The following is a 15,759-nucleotide window of genomic DNA, read 5'->3' on the forward strand; positions in this document are numbered from 1 at the left end:
TTAGGTTCTGTCTTGTGTGCTAGATCCGTTGTTACAGATGTGTACTATGTCTGCTAGTAATTTGGGCACAGCAGATATGGCAACCTACATGGTAAATTCACTTTACATGATGAGGACTACTCTGGCTCTCTTTGAATTCACTGACAAACGTCTAGAAATGTTGCAGTTTCAGGTAAGCTTTTGCACCCCCAAAAGAAAATGAATTTATTACTGATTTTTGCACACTGTAAGTTGTGCTGTGAACATACTTACCTTAAAATAAACCCAAAGCCAACATCATCAAAATTGGGGAAATGGGATAAGAGGGCTTCTTATCAGAGACCATGAGCAGATAGCATCTTTCATTTTAAACAGACAAAAAATTCTTACAAGATTTGGGTTTGTTTGGTTTAGTTGCAAATAAACCCAGACCAGTGAACATTTTCATTATCATTCTAATATTTATCTGCAAACTGTACGAGAAGAAGCAAATGGAAATAGAAAGCTCAGCCAAACGGCTGACTATATTCCATCATACAGTTAGTACATCATCTACTGTTAGATCATCTTCTATTTTGTACTAGTATATTGTGTAGCTGAAGTTACTGCTTCAGTCCTGCTTTCTACCTCTCTTTTCTCATTTGTTTGGTTTCCCCTCGCATCCTGGGATAGTAGTTCATACGTGGTACAATTTTGAAATGGAAGTCAACATAATGAAAATAAGTCTGCAGTTTATCTCAGGAGAGCCTTTGGAGCTGGGGCACTTGAAAAAAGTCACAAATTCTTATTTGAAGGGATCAGCAAGGATTGGCTGAGAGCCATTTTTCACTTTCTAATCCTAATCAGAATTTCTAGCACCTTTTAGCTCTGAAACAAGCAAACAGACAAACTCACCAAACTGGCTGGGTATTTCTAATTTCTTTTATCAGAGTTCCTTTCACAGTAAATGTTGCAATTGATTTATTCTTCAGAAAAGCAGTAGAGCTGAAGCTTACACATTTAATACCATTTACTTTCTTCAAACATTTTACAAATACAAGAACATACTGAAAAAAATCTTTAAGATTATACATAAGTAGGTTATTCCAGTGGAGTTAGAATGGCATATTTAATAGGAGAAACATTTTTCATAGAAAAAGAACCCACTAAGACAGTTAAAAACTACAAATTGAAATACTAAGATTTCCCTTCTGATTTAAAAAGGAAAGTGTATTCTTCTAAACAATTTTAAGAAGTAAAAAGGTGAACTCTTCAAGTATCAGACAAAAGAGTCTTACATTTTACTAGACTTATAATATATTATAACTTCTTTAAGATTGGAAGAAAAGTTTGTGGGGTAGTTATCTGTAAAAATGAAGTAATAATGTGTGTATATCCAAATGTCTTTCTGAGACTGCTCAAACTGAAAAATTATTGCTGCTGCTGTGACTGGATTTAGGCATTAGGTTTTCCTGCAAAGTAAAGATTATATTAAGAATGTAAAATACTCTTACAAGTTTTTTTATATTAAGATAATTAAAACCAAGTGGATAACTGTAATTTCATTGTCTATTGTTCTTTCAGTTGACTTTATTGAAATATATGTTTATCAGTATTGAATTTAAAATCAATTCCGAGTATGATTTAGTTTCAGTTTTATTTTCCTTATAAAAGACTGTCTGTTGTTTACTGAAAAACTGCCATGTTATTGTCAGTATTTTCAATAAGAGTGGAATGGTTTTTTATCATGTATTTTCAAAGAATTACAGCAAAATAAAATCATGTAGGAATTTTAAAGATCAAGGCCACAATCTTAATTTTTTGGTGGTGTTGTATTTACAAATACAAAAAAATAGATTATTTTATTAGTCAGACACGAAAGAATTCTCTGCATTTTTATTATTGGTTGCTTGTAATATGAAAGATGTAAATGGATAAAATAATTATGTTGTATGTGTTTGTAGTATTTCCTTGTTTGTTGATCACTCTCCTTATTTGTGTTTTTTTTCTTTTATTTATGTTTCTAGACGTTTTAACCCCAGAACTTGTTACATTTAATATTCTCACACACGCTTTATAAATACCTTATGCTTAACATTTCAGATTGAAGCTCATTTAGATACACTCATAAATGAGCAAGCTTCCTACGTGCTGACGAGAGCCGGTCTGAGTTACATTTATAATGCTCTGCAGCAACACAAACCAGAGCAGGTGAGCTTACAGAATATACGTGTTGAGGGGGTACCATACACTTGCCAGCTAGTAGAATTTTGGCACTAATGTTTTTGCAAATTGACCTTCCTCTGAAAGCAAAGGTTCAGTAATGTTGGTTTTTCACATGGACCAGGACTATCAGACACAGGCACCTTGCAGGTACAGCTTTTTTTACTGTGTGTTCTGCAGGCCTAGCAGGGTTGGTGTGCAACAGTCCTGTCTTGTACACTCTAGGTCTGAATACCAGCACTCCCATGGCACCTAGGACATGTTAGACTTGTGTATGTAAGCAGCATTCAGCTTCTTCATTGCCTCCTGTAGCACCACGCATGGAGTCCCTAGATAGCTGCATGCATTTCGTAATTGCTGCTTTTTTTTCTTCTGTGGAAAACTGGCAGATGAGTTTAGTAGTAGTTTGAAATAGTTTCTTCTTTCGCCCTTATTTGTTGCTGTAGCTATTCTAGTACCAAGACAGTGAGATTCTCAAAGTGAAAACTTGAGATTTCTTAGAGGAGCTGAAAACTGGAATTCAGAGCTCACGCTCTCCCTTTCTTGTGAAGCACAGTTGCAGTGTGGTAGGTGTTAATACAGCCCTTCTTCCCTTCAGCTGTGCTTATGTCCTTTTGTGATCTTTTGTAGAATTAAAAAATAGTGTTTTCTGGAGAAAGCAGAACTCTGTTGGAAAGCTTTATGTTGTTTCTTCAGCTAATAATTTTGCATAAAGTGCCTAAACTCAACAGATTTTTATGTATAAAGATGAATAAATAAATGTATAAATAATCTGATTAATAACTCAACTTGGTTTTCTATTCACGAGCCTAGTTCCTGTTTTAAAACCAATCTCAGGTTGACTAGGGCAGATTGTTAATGGGATATAGCAATTTCCATTTCTATCTGTACAGCTGCCTAGCTGCAGAGGTGGTGATTTGCAGAATTTGCTAGGGGGTTAAGCAGCATTTGTGCAATGTACTGCCATACTAGCGCTGAAGGTTTACTGGGAAGCAGATCTGAATTCTTCAGGGTCCAAGAACAGATAGATAGAGCAAAGTTGTTGTCTCGTAAGTCTGGATTATCAACAGTTTGCAGTTCAGTTTTAATTGTAGACCTTGTGGAAGGCTATTTTTGGCTTCATTTAATGGTGAAGAAGGAAGAAAAGGTTTTGAAAGGACATATTAAGAATTGCTCAGCTTTTAATTTAAGGGAGTGGTAGAATACAAATGAGCTGTTAACACCATTTCAGTACTGAAATGGTGATAGTTTCTAAACATGTAAGATCCTGTAGCAGGACCAAATTAAAAAAAAGGTTCAGTCACCTACTGAACTAATTGTAGACTTTATTATTTATCTTTTTCTATATGCTAGTATGACCTTTTTTTATCCCCTTCTTTGCTTATGGATTCTTAGGGTCCTCTTTCAAATTTGTCAAGTATGGATTCTGTGGCTCTGAAGGTTGCAATGGTAAGCATTTATAACTTTCATATTATGGGGGTGATGGCTGTGACATGGTAAAGAATACTGTTAATTATGTGATTAGAAGATATTCATCTGTAGTAGAAGATATTAATCTAATCAGTCCTACTCTTTAAGAATAGATGACTTGGATGTCTGGGAATACTTTCTTCGTTTGTAGTAATTTGACCACTTGAAGTAAAAAATACATAAATTATTTCTGAAGAGGTAGTAGTAGAATATTATTTTCTAAGCCTTGAGAAGCAGATCTTTACTTAGAAGAATGCTGTCCCATGAGTCATAAATTGCTAAAAGCAAATACTTAGCTCTAATTAGTTTTAATCACCAAAGTTTCTTTTTTTGCCTCTATGCTTTGAAATATAGGTTCTGCTGTCATTTATAATCTTAGTCCTAAGGCTTTGATTTTATGCAAATAGTTCAGCTTTACTCAGAAGTTGGATTCTGGGTATATGTCACAGTTATGGGTTTTTTTAAGTTGAAAGCTACAATATATTTTAAAGCAAATTATCAGCTGATATTTTTTTCTTAGAGTGTGAGAAGGCTATTTTGCATAGAGATAGCAATACCACAGTTCAGTAGGCAATAATGTATAATCTCTCACTCTTCTTGCTTAGCCAAGTTTAGCTTTATTCTAGAAGTTTAACAGTAAAGGCCTGCTCATACAGCAGTGTATGTACACACCCATGGAAGCAAAGGAGATTTTCAAAGGTTTTTAAAAAAATCTTGTATGTTGAATGTATCCCAATTATGATAGTGTAACCCATTTTTTCTGTTCAGGATTTAAACCAGCGATTCCCAAGCTGGTTGGATGAACAGAGCTCTGGCACACAGCACTCAGTGGTTTACTCAGATCAGCATGCATTCTTATTAAAACTTAGGAATTTTGCATTTAAAATATCTTCTATTTATCATGGTCTTGTAGACTAACAACAAATTTAAAAGCTGCAGCTTGGGGACCTTCTCTTTAAATTATACATAAGTAACACTGTTATCTGTAGTGGTACATAATAATTTCCCTTGAGTAGTTAAGAGAAGAATCCAGCTGTTTTATTTTTTCATTACTTAACATCTTCTTCTGTGAACACACTTTAACCAGAATGGAACCAAGTGTGCTGAAATCAAACCCACATAAATCCCATCTATCAGCCTAATCTATTGGTTTTTCAGAATTTAAACTAAGGGGGAGTATTTGCAGGCAGATTCACTGCCTCCCATTTATGCTTGAAAGCTTTCCAGGTTCCAGCCTTTTAAGTTGTTCATACATGCTTGCAAATGTGGAGCTTGTTAAATTCATACCCCTCTCAGCAAAAGCTCCCTCGCTTTTGGGACAGAAAACCCCAAAAAATTAATTTGTAAGAACTGTAACTTCATTACTCATTTTTGTCGCTGTTATAAATGATGAATCGATGGGAATTTTAGGATTTACCAGCTTGAGAATATTTATTCCGTGAATGAATGAACAGGAAGGTTGCCATCGTTAGATAAACTTACTTAGGACCTTGTTTTAGTGAGTCATTCCAAGGATTGAGATTATACAGGTTTTCTGGATAATCTGTTCAATATTTGATGACATTCCTGATAAGAATTTTTCCTCTCACTATCTAATTAAAATGCTTCTTACTGTAATATGTGTTCAGTATTCCTTTGTTTTCACCTGTGAGAAGACCTGATTTCATCTTCTCAGTAGACACCCATTTGACCACACAGTCACAGAATAGTTTGGGTTGGAACACACCTTAAGGACCATCTTCTTCCAACCTTCCTGACATGGGCCAGGAGTACTTTCCACTAGACCAGGTTGCTCAAAACCCCATCCAGCCTGGCCATGAACACTGCCAGGAATGGGGCAGCCACAATTTTTCTGACTGACTGTTGAAGACAGGAGTAATGTTTTTTCTTAGAATCAAAGCACTGCTCTTCTTATCATAATATTCTGTGAGAAAGAGAAGTAGGCTTAGAAGCAGTTCAAGAAGCCTGAAGTGAAGGATTTGCTCTTTATTTTTCCCAGCATAAGCAGTGACTCCCTGCCAAAAAGTAAAAAGAAACATGCAAAAAGAATCAAGCAACATGTCTAATTTGGACAGAATAGATAGTAGATAGCTCTGAAGCTGTCTTGTATTCCCTCTGCATCGAATAGACTCGGTGTGATCTTCAGTGGTGTATAAGTACCTGCACCAGATGCATATGAAGCTTAGATGGATAATTATAGAAGCTGAATTCTCATTATTTGTCCTTCACTCATATGCCTCTGAGTCAGAAACAAAATTTTGGTGGCAGAAGTACTGAAGTCAATAATTTGTTTTGGACAATTAAGTTGTGTCTTTTAATGCAATCAGTGATGTTTTCAAAAATTGTGGTTTTATCTATTTTTGTGTAATAGGAAGGTATTGATCCCATAGCAATGTTGATCCCATGTTCTCTCGCAGGCTCAGTTTGATCGCTATCTGTCTGCTCCGGATAGTCTGTTAATGTCCCAGCTGAATTTCCTTCTGAGTGCCACTGTGAAGTAAGTACCTTGCTTCTGAATTTCTATTATGCCTGAATAATGATCACAGTCACAAAGATGAATTTGATTAGGTTTTAGTGAATCATGATGTGAATTCAGGTTATCAGTGGTGATGATATTTGCATTGTCCTTCAGGTTGCAATTCAGTTGTGTTCTGACTCTCCTCTTTCTGAAGCAGTGAGGAGTATCTAATTCTTTAATTTTCTGAAGTTTGAAAGTTACCTTTGATTTAAGAGACACCATCAAGATGAATTGCATTTTGAACATATTCTGCTGTGTCAGCAGTTTTTTGTCAACTTAGTTGTAAATTGGTTTAGAACTATTTTGTAAGCTTTCCAAAGACAGGTGAAATATATAATTCTCCAAGTTTTCTTTTATCCCTACTGCTTTGTCAGTTCTGGAATTTTCACCTTTGTTATTTTCTGCTGTAGAATATTGGCATTCTGTCTCATTGAATATTTTGCTGAGATTATTTTACTTTTCACTAATGTATTTTTTTAGGGGTTTCTTCTTTGAAGTATGGAAGTAAGACTTTATTATTTATCTCTTACCTTGTTTTTTGAATATAACTGAACCCTAAGGCTAGGGAAAGTGCCACGAATTTCTTTCCAATTAAATGTGAACCACATGAAGACTTTCTGTAGTACTTAAACTCAGAGAATTATATGTTGCACTGATCAAAAACTTTCCTTGACATTATTTTTCACTTTTGTGAAGAATGCAGGTAACTGAATACACCAGAAACTGAGACAAGTACATCACATTTGCAGCAGTATTTGGAGTTTCAGTACTAGTGTTTGTCCTCAGTGGGGTTGTATTACAGCATCTTGCAATTAAAAAATTATGTGTCAAGGGAAAAATAATTATTGTTGGGAATTGACTAGAACAGTTTTTTTGGAAGGGACCTACAATGATCAGCTAGTCCAGTGGCCAGGTTGTCGTGCTGCATTGCTCATGTTCGCCTCATACAAAGACTTCCAGTGTCACACCATACAGGGGGAGCATGGCTGGCCACAGGGAATGCTGGTGTTTTTCAGCTGGCATTGGGTCTCTCTGCCAGATTTATCATTCCCACAGCTCAGCTGGCAGAGCTAACCCTGTTCTGGGAGAGCTCTACTCTCTGTACAGTTCAAACAGGGTAGCTTGACCAGTAATGTCATTGAAACATCACAACTCCTGCTTCTCAGCATGAGGGCATTCAACTTGTATTTTAGCTGTTGATGTATTTTCTTAAATGTAGGTCTATTTAAAAATGGTAATGACAGTAAATGTGTTTTGAAAGCCTCAACTTTTCATTGCTAACACAGAGGCAGTTTTAAGAGGTAGACTCTATGCTACCATAATGACTCTGGCACAATGAAATTACTTGAACTTAATCAATCCTTCTGTCAGATGAACCAAGATAAACTGGTTATGTAGGCACTCTTAGCCTTATCCCATTGATAAGCTTTTTAAACCTCTCAGCACATGTTAAGCTGAATTCATATCATCTTGCAGCAGTGGACAGTTGAGAGGTAAGAGGGAAGTCTTGTGTGAGGGTGGTTGCTATAGCTGCTTCAACTCAGCTAACATGCAGAAGTTTATTATAGGTTATCTGCTATAATCCATGCTATAGGTCAGGTTCTGCTGAGAATGTAAACAAAATAAATCAGTTATCCCATTAGCCTTCAAACAACTAGCTTTAAACACAAGCAATCCTTCTGAAATGAAAATACCCATTTCCAGAGATGCTTGTAGAATCAGTGTTGATAGTCAATATTTTTGTTAGTAAATAAGCCTTGAAAATTCTGAATTTTCTCAAAATTCAAGCAACACATTTAACCAGTGCTATAATTTTAATCCCTCGCTATAGTAGTTGAAATTTTCAATTTTGAAGACATTTTTCCTGAAAGCAGAAAGTGGAGATCTGTAACCTATGAGGGCTTTGGTTCTCAGAATCAGAACACATGCTTTGATGAGGGAGCAGTGTATTATATACTTATGGGCAATAATCATTTAAGCTTTGCAACTGTGAAGAACATTCCTTCTAACATTACCACTGCATGTTCTTGTCTTTCAAATTCCTTCACTCATTTAAAAAGCCTTAAGCTATGTATTCATATGGTTGTTGGTCTTGAAAAGCTCTTTTCATTCGTGTTGGATCACAGAAACTGAATGCTGGAATTACTATTTTTAGCAAGTGCTGCCATTTGTGTTAGTAATAAATGTATCACGTTGTTATGGCAACTGAAATCCTAATGTACTGATTAATGACACTGACATTATTTGATTGAACAACACATGTGATTCTGTTCTGTTCTCTGAATATTTTAACAAACTTTTTTTATTTATTCATTTGGTGCATTAGTTCTACACAAATTCAGTGTGCAACGCTTTCATAGAAGATTATCATGTTACAGCACCTTAGTGATCCCAAGCTGAGGTCAGAGACAGTTGTCTTACCTGAACACCCTGAATATATTTCCCTTATAATAGTGGGTTTGAATTTGCTATTATAAGGACAGTCTATTTTTCAGGTATTCCAATAACCTAGTAGTACTGGCAGTTTATGCTGTATTTAAAGAAAACTGGATACTGTGTCTCAATAAAATGCAGGTTTGGTCTTCTAATCTGCTTTCTCACAGCTTCTGTTCCTTAATGTTTTCTGTAAAGACTAAGATTTTCATACTTGATCTTTGAAATTTCTTTAACTTGTCGATTCCCAGCAGTCTGTGAATTCAGCCCTGATTTTAGTGGGTGCAGTTTTGTTGTCTTTGTTTCTCTGCTGCATATTACAGCAGGGCTGAATCTGGATTTGTGGTTACCTTGGTTTCTTCAGCTTCTGCTGGAGTTCCCGTTGCATGGGTTTGGCTGTAAAATAGTTGCAACTGATGTTGCTAATACATAAAAATTCATCTGCTACTCTACGGACCATCACCAGTCACCGTGATGATTGAAGTAAACTGATTCACTGGGCAATGTAAAATAAAATTATTATGTTGTCTTTAAAAAATATTAAACTTTCCAGTTAAATTTAGCATTCAGGCTCTACATTGTTATTCATTTATCTCCAGCAAAAATAATAGGATACAGACTTCATAGCATTGTTGGTAAAAGGTTGTGTTTTAAATCTCTGACCACTATCACTAGTTTTTGTCTGATCATGGAGTCACAATGGAATCTTGCTATCAAGATAAAGCAAATCGAATATATTTTCTAGTAGATGAAAAAAAAGTCTACACAGTGAGAAGCCTCTGGAGGTAGAAGATAGATCACTAAGTTTATCAGTCTTTTAAAAGATATGGGTGAGTGCAGGTGGGAAACTGATGTATGCAAATTAAATTCTTCTACTAGCTTTTGCTTGACTGTAGGAATAAAAAAATCTCCTGTCTTGGTTGTCAAGTCATATGTGTGAGTTTATCTGTGTATGATACAATGAGAGAAAGAGCCCTCTTTTTTTAATTTTTAATGTTTATTTTTAATGTATATCTTTAATCTCTTATTTGTAATACAGTTATATTCCCTACAAGTTGCAAATTATGTTATTTTGTTTTGGTTTTTAGAGAGCAGATAATAAAACAGTCAACAGAACTCGTCTGCAGAGCTTACAGTGAGTTATATGCAGCTGTGATGGATCCTTCAAATGAATACAAGGATCCAGAAACCATCCTACACAGATCTCCTCATCAAGTTCAGGCACTCCTTTCATAGTCTTGCGTCCCCCAGATTAATCAGAATCCATAATTCTGTATTTCTTGAGTATTTGCATTGAATTATTTTTCTGCTTTGAATTTGGATGTGTAACTGTATTGTTAAAATATGTAGGAATGCAGTTTTCTTTAATCTGCTTGGCAGAAGTCTAGTTTTTCCTGTGTCTTTGAATACTTTCAATAGGCCAGAAAATAGAATATAGATTGAAAATTATTTTAATGTATTTCTCTGATGGAAGTGGACCTTGACAATGTGCAATCTCTTTGAAAAAGGAGAAAAGCTTTTTTCCTTGCTGTACATAATCCTTTCAACTACAGGTTTAACCAGTGTCTGTTATGACCTCACAAATATTTTTATTTGCTCTATTGTCTGTTCTCTCACTCTTTTTCTCAGCCTCCCATCAGTAAACACCGATAACTGAAATTTTAATACAACTGATACACTTTGAATGACTCATGCATCACTTTGCAGCTCATAAATCATTTCAAAGTACTTGATGCTCTTTTGCAAATCCTGTTGATAAAATCTTTGAGGCAAAATATGTGTGATTTCTTGCAATATATTATCTGGTGTTTTCTGCCAGGAAAAGAAATGTTTGAACTACATGCTTGTATATAACCTAGAAGTTAATGCTTTAAATTATTTTTATAATTCTGTTTTACTGGAAGGATTTTGGTTTAGTGCAATTGTTTTCAGTAAGAATCCTTGTATCAGTTGAAACATGCTGATCTCCTAAGGCTGGGACCAGTAACAATGTAGGTTAGGAAAGTGGTTTGCACAGCAGTATGGCCATTCCTCCCTCACGTGTACATGATTTTTGTTTTGTGTGTTTTTCTGTACAGAAAAAAAGTCCATCTACTCTAGTACAAGTATTTACTCAGTTCGTAATCCACCAAAAGATTTTCATGGTTTATGTGACTTGGGATTTATGTGGGAGAGTTGGGGAGTATAGATGTCCCAGTCTGTTGTGTAGAATGCCATAAGTGAAGCTTTCATTTGTTTCCTCCTTTGGTGCAAGCTAAAGCTTCCCTGTGTAGAAGCTCTGGTATTACAGAGTTAGGATTTAGGGACTTCTGCTTCCAGGAAAAGAGGAAAATAAGTAAGTAGAATATTTCTTCTCCTTTGGGTCTTGTGATAATTATCTGCAAATTCCTTAAACATAGTTATTTTTTAGGAAAGTACTGTTAAAGAGAAACCTTCAGGAAACAAAAAGTTAGTAAAACGGATTTGTGACTAGGTTTTTTTGTCCATTTGTTTTTGAAGGATAATTTAAGCAAACTGTTTTGTTGGAAGCATTTCACTTATTCTTCTCTTTGTTACTGTAGGAGTGCCACAGAGTTATTACAGTCACCTGAGTTTAGTCTCACATCATATGTGGCTTATTTTATGTACATCAAGGGGGAGAGGAGCAGTCATTCATATTGAATAACTTATTTTACTTTTATTAGTAGTAATAGTCCACATATAAAATACATACTTGGTGGCAGCCAAGTCTGCAGCTTAGTGTATGCTTGCAAAAGAGCAAGACGTAAAGAGCAGCAGCAATACATTTTAGCCTCTTGGAAGACTCATTGCACAAAATGCATTCAGTGCGCTTAGAAAGCAGCTTCTGTGGCAATGCCACAATAAAGCAATAGCTCCTTTTCCAAATGGGAGTGATTTGTTGGTATAGAAAGTGTAAGTGTCCCTGGAGTTCCTGGGCCAGGCATAAATCTTTCTGTGAGTATGAATGTTAGATTTACTCTGTTTAAAATCTCTAGACCTATAAGACAAAAAATTCCAGAAGCTTAGAAAAGCTCTAATGGAAAATTACCAGGTAAGTCTCTTTATATTACTGAGATTTTGCATTGCCATAGTATACCTTCAGGCGGCTGTTCATTGTTGTTTAATAATGTTAATATTGCTTAATATGCCTGTAATTATTATCTAATATATGAAAATTACATCAGTTGTGAAAGGACTGTAAATTAGCTTGAGATGAGCATAGTCATAACAGTGAACTTTTTCCTGAAATAATGCTCGACCTGAGTCTCCAATAATCAGTAGCTTGCATGAGGATTAGTAAGAAGTTGCTTCCTATCTTTGATTCCATGTAGAGACTGACTCATTATTTTGTCTTTTCTTGATAAAAATGCAAAAGCTATAAAAAGTTGTAGTTTAGGGAAATTAAAGTAAATCGCTAATTTTGGTCTGTGCAATTAAAGTTAATAACCAATGGTCACAAATAAGAAAGGACATAAATAAAAATATTTGACTTACTGACTCTGTCTTCCATGTTGTTACTTCCTCTTGTTTGCCTTCCTGTGAGTAGGAAGGATAATGTGATTAGATTTTGACCTGCCTTTTCCATCTTACATTTCTGACCCTTTTATTTTACAAATTCCCAGGATTTCCACAACAGGAACCTGCAGTCCCCTGATCAGCTAGAGGATCCATAAGCATTGCAGTAAATGAAATCACTCTGGGTGTTGGTACCTGGCCTGTTTCCAGACCAGTTACTGCAGCTCTGACCTCAAGAGATGCTCCTGTGGCTGGGCTGTCAGTCAGCCCTCCTGCTGTTGATCCTTATCACTTTTCCTGGAGGGACGTGGCTCTTCCTGGAGAGAGCAACTCCCCACTCTGTGCTGGGCCACAACTGGGGAAGGTGAGAAAAGAGAGGTGTTTGCACACTGCCCACAGCAGGCAGCACTGCCTGCGTGTGACACCCTGACAGCCCCGTGCTGAGAACAGATGTGTTGTCTGGTACAAAGAGCACTTTCCTGGGAAGTGGGAGAGCTGGGTTCTCGGCCAAAGGAGTTTGAAATCAACATATCCTATCTTCCTGGCGAGCACCCAGCCCTCTGACTGTTGTGTATGAGATGGGGCAGGTCTGTTTCTTCTCTTTTGAGTTCAGCAGCTGTGCATAAATCAGCGCAAAATATGGGAGGCAGGAGATGGAATAAGAAAGGAATTATGTGGCCCTGTGGCACGTACATAAGGGGTCTCTGAGACTTCCAAGGTCTGGATCTTCCTCCATTTGTTACATCAGGACCTTATCTTTGATTCCAATACATGAGTCCCTGAAACAATCAGGTTCCCAGGACTTTATCACCCACAGAGTATCCAGTGCGCATCCAGATAAAAACTTGGGCTTGGGTTGGACCCAAGGTGATTGGTCTGTGCTTGTGGCAGTTCCTATGTGTTCACTCCTATGTGTACAATTTCCTCCTTCCTGCTTTATAAGTGTGCACACCACTGAGGAAATAAAATACTAAAGTTCTTTTAATTACAGCAAGCAAGTAGCAGCCCAACCATGGTGATTTTTTATTTTTTGTTACGGGAAAAGAGAAGTTTGCAGAAGTTTGGAAAGGTGATAATCTATTTGTTTTGCAGCATTTCAGAGTGCTCCTCCCTGTTCTTTAAAATTTATTACTCTAGCCCTGCATTTTGTCTGTTAGACTCAGCTGTAATTATTTTTATTAATGTTTTGAAATATGTGTTGAGGGAAAATACTTTCAGAACTGCTAAACTTTTCCATTCATTTAAAAAAATGTAACTCTTCTTTGATCCCTTTGCTTAGCTTGCTGAATCACTTTGTGGGCAACCCAGGGGGTGGGACACTTACAAAATTTTGAAAACGAAACAAAGAGGTTCGACATATTTCCATGAACAAAACACACCCTCCAGAAAGGAACACAGACATGGGTGTGGGTTTATTTGAAATCCACTGCCACCTGCTTCTGAGGGAAAATGTGGGAAAAGAGACATTTGCTTATGATGAGAACACCCATCCAAAACGGCCTGGCTAGGGTTAGATGCTGCAAATGGATGTTAAATTTATGTTATGTTTGAGAAGTTCAGAGGATTTTCAAAAATCCTATATTCAATTCACATATTGAATTTACTTGTTCAAGATTTCCAGAACTGCTACATCTTTTCCCCACCAGTCTTAAGAACTTTGCAAACTTTACTTCAAGGCAATCCAGCAATTGCTACACAAATTCTAACCCTTGAATATTTAGAGTAAAATGAGATGCTTTGAGTCAGCCAGTGCGTACAAAGCAGTAGTTGATCTCGGAGCGAATGTGTTTCTTGAAAGAATTTCAGAAAATGGGAAATTAATTTGAGCTTGGATATTTGTCCTGAGGGGTAGGAGAGGCAATGCCATTCATGTGGCAGGGCAGATCTCTCTGGTGGTCCACTACACAGTAAGAAATGGGCTTCAGTTGTTCAGAATCAAACTCCTTGGAAGTTTTTAAAGGTGCTCATGTGCTGTGCTGTGCTCAGCTGTTGGTTGCCCAGCGAGGCAGCGGAGCTGTGATCCAGTGGGGATGCCCATGCCGTGTACATTGTTACCAAATGCTCAAAAGGTGGGTGAACCTCTTGGCACACCAAAAACCTTTTCCAATATCCTAACTATCTCCATCCTTTAGTAAAGAGGCACTTTGTACAGTGCTAATGCAGGTCTGAAGTAAACACAGGACATTGCTCCTGGCTTGGTCCTCCACCAACTGTTTATCCACCTGGAGATGGTGCCAGTAGATCTCCAACAATCTGCAGAATCCTCTGGTGCAAAGCTAAGGAAAGGCAAAGCACAGAGGAGCCCTTTACATCTGAAAATGCACACTTTTGTACATTACTGTACATATCTCATGTGCGTTAAGGCCAAAATGAGGGTAGGAGCCCCTCATGCTACAGTTGTCACACTGACTTTGCATACCATGGAAAGATGAACTACAAAGGCTTTGCTCTTAACAAAAGGAGTTTGTTTTGACTACCTTGCTTTAGTAATAAGGAAACCTTGGTGAAACAAGATATGGCTGAAAGGTGTTTGATAGATTACTGCAGAGGAGCTGGCGGAAAAGAAAGAGGCTGTTGCATGTTTCATATTCAGACAATGAAGCTTTCACTTGCTGCTTGGTTCACAGATGTGGCATTGTCAAATTGCAGGAAAATGCCTGGCAGACTGTATCATTGACTATTTTAGGGAGGAAAAAAAATCAGAACACACTATTTATAGAAGCCACACAAATAAGTACTGAGTTCTTATCAGCCAAAGATAACATTAGTTATGATTTATCAAAGTAATCTTTATTTTATGGAAAATGGATAATAGGGTGTAATTTAATCCTCTGTGAATGTAATGTATATTTCAAAGGGTTCTTTTTTGTCAATAAAACCATTTGTTGTACTTGTTAAACTAATTAGTCTGGTTGCTGTTGCTTAGGACAGGATAAAAGATGCCCATTAATGAAAAAGGGGAGGAAAAGATGGGTTTGAAAGTTTGTGAAAAATTTTGTACTCATTGCAAGCCACTTCTCTGATCAAAACAGATTTCGCCTCTCACTGCAAACCTGTGTTAACTGAGTTTGTGAAGCTTAAACGTTTTTCTTTTTTAATTAAAAAATAAACTATTACCCCAGAAAGTTAATCTAATCTGTGCTTCACCTACTCCAGGCATCAGGGTCTCCTCCAACTTTTTTGGCTACCAATGCTGGCACAAGCTACCAACCCCAGAGCTGAGTGCCGGCAAGGAGGGTGATGTTCCTGGCTGCTTCTCCCTCCTCTGCATTTTTCCACCATGTGCAAAAACATTCCAGGAGTCACAGAGAAAGTGAAAAGGGAAGAAAATTGAGCTGTCTGCGTGCATCCTGTGCTGGTCCCTGGCTAGCCATGCACTTTTCGCTGGGTGAGGGCAAGTTTTGAAGGGGCAGAGCATGGGACTGAAACTTTGTTGAGTCTCGGCTCTGAGAGGGGTCCTGGCAGCAGTGCCAGGTTGTAGAGGCAGGACATGAGATCATTCTTTGGATCTGCAGTTGACCTTGAAAGATCAGAAAGTCAGAAGTAGTCAGAAGAGGGCACATATTTTATTATAATACTTTTTTCCTTTTTTCCTTAGTGTTTTGGTGTCCTTGTTTGTAGCATGGCAGCCTCATGAACTT

General features: G+C 37.0%; 1 protein-coding gene across 2 annotated transcripts in view; it reads left to right on the forward strand.

Moving 5' to 3' along the window:
* The window catches only part of COG6 (component of oligomeric golgi complex 6), a 53,438-nt gene extending 41,338 nt beyond the window's left edge, over positions 1–12,100 (forward strand). For both annotated transcript variants that reach the window (XM_041467013.1, XM_041467014.1), the window contains 5 exons: positions 5–172; positions 2,062–2,169; positions 3,577–3,630; positions 6,069–6,148; positions 9,691–12,100. In XM_041467013.1, the coding sequence (XP_041322947.1) occupies positions 5–172; positions 2,062–2,169; positions 3,577–3,630; positions 6,069–6,148; positions 9,691–9,838 (558 nt within the window). In that variant the 3' untranslated portion in view covers positions 9,839–12,100. The remainder of the gene's footprint in view (positions 1–4; positions 173–2,061; positions 2,170–3,576; positions 3,631–6,068; positions 6,149–9,690) is intronic.
* Positions 12,101–15,759: the final 3,659 nt, after the last annotated feature.

The sequence above is a fragment of the Pyrgilauda ruficollis genome, unplaced genomic scaffold (genome assembly GCF_017590135.1).
Source record: "Pyrgilauda ruficollis isolate IOZ18807 unplaced genomic scaffold, ASM1759013v1 scaffold20, whole genome shotgun sequence".
NCBI classification, from domain to species: Eukaryota; Metazoa; Chordata; class Aves; order Passeriformes; family Passeridae; genus Pyrgilauda; species Pyrgilauda ruficollis.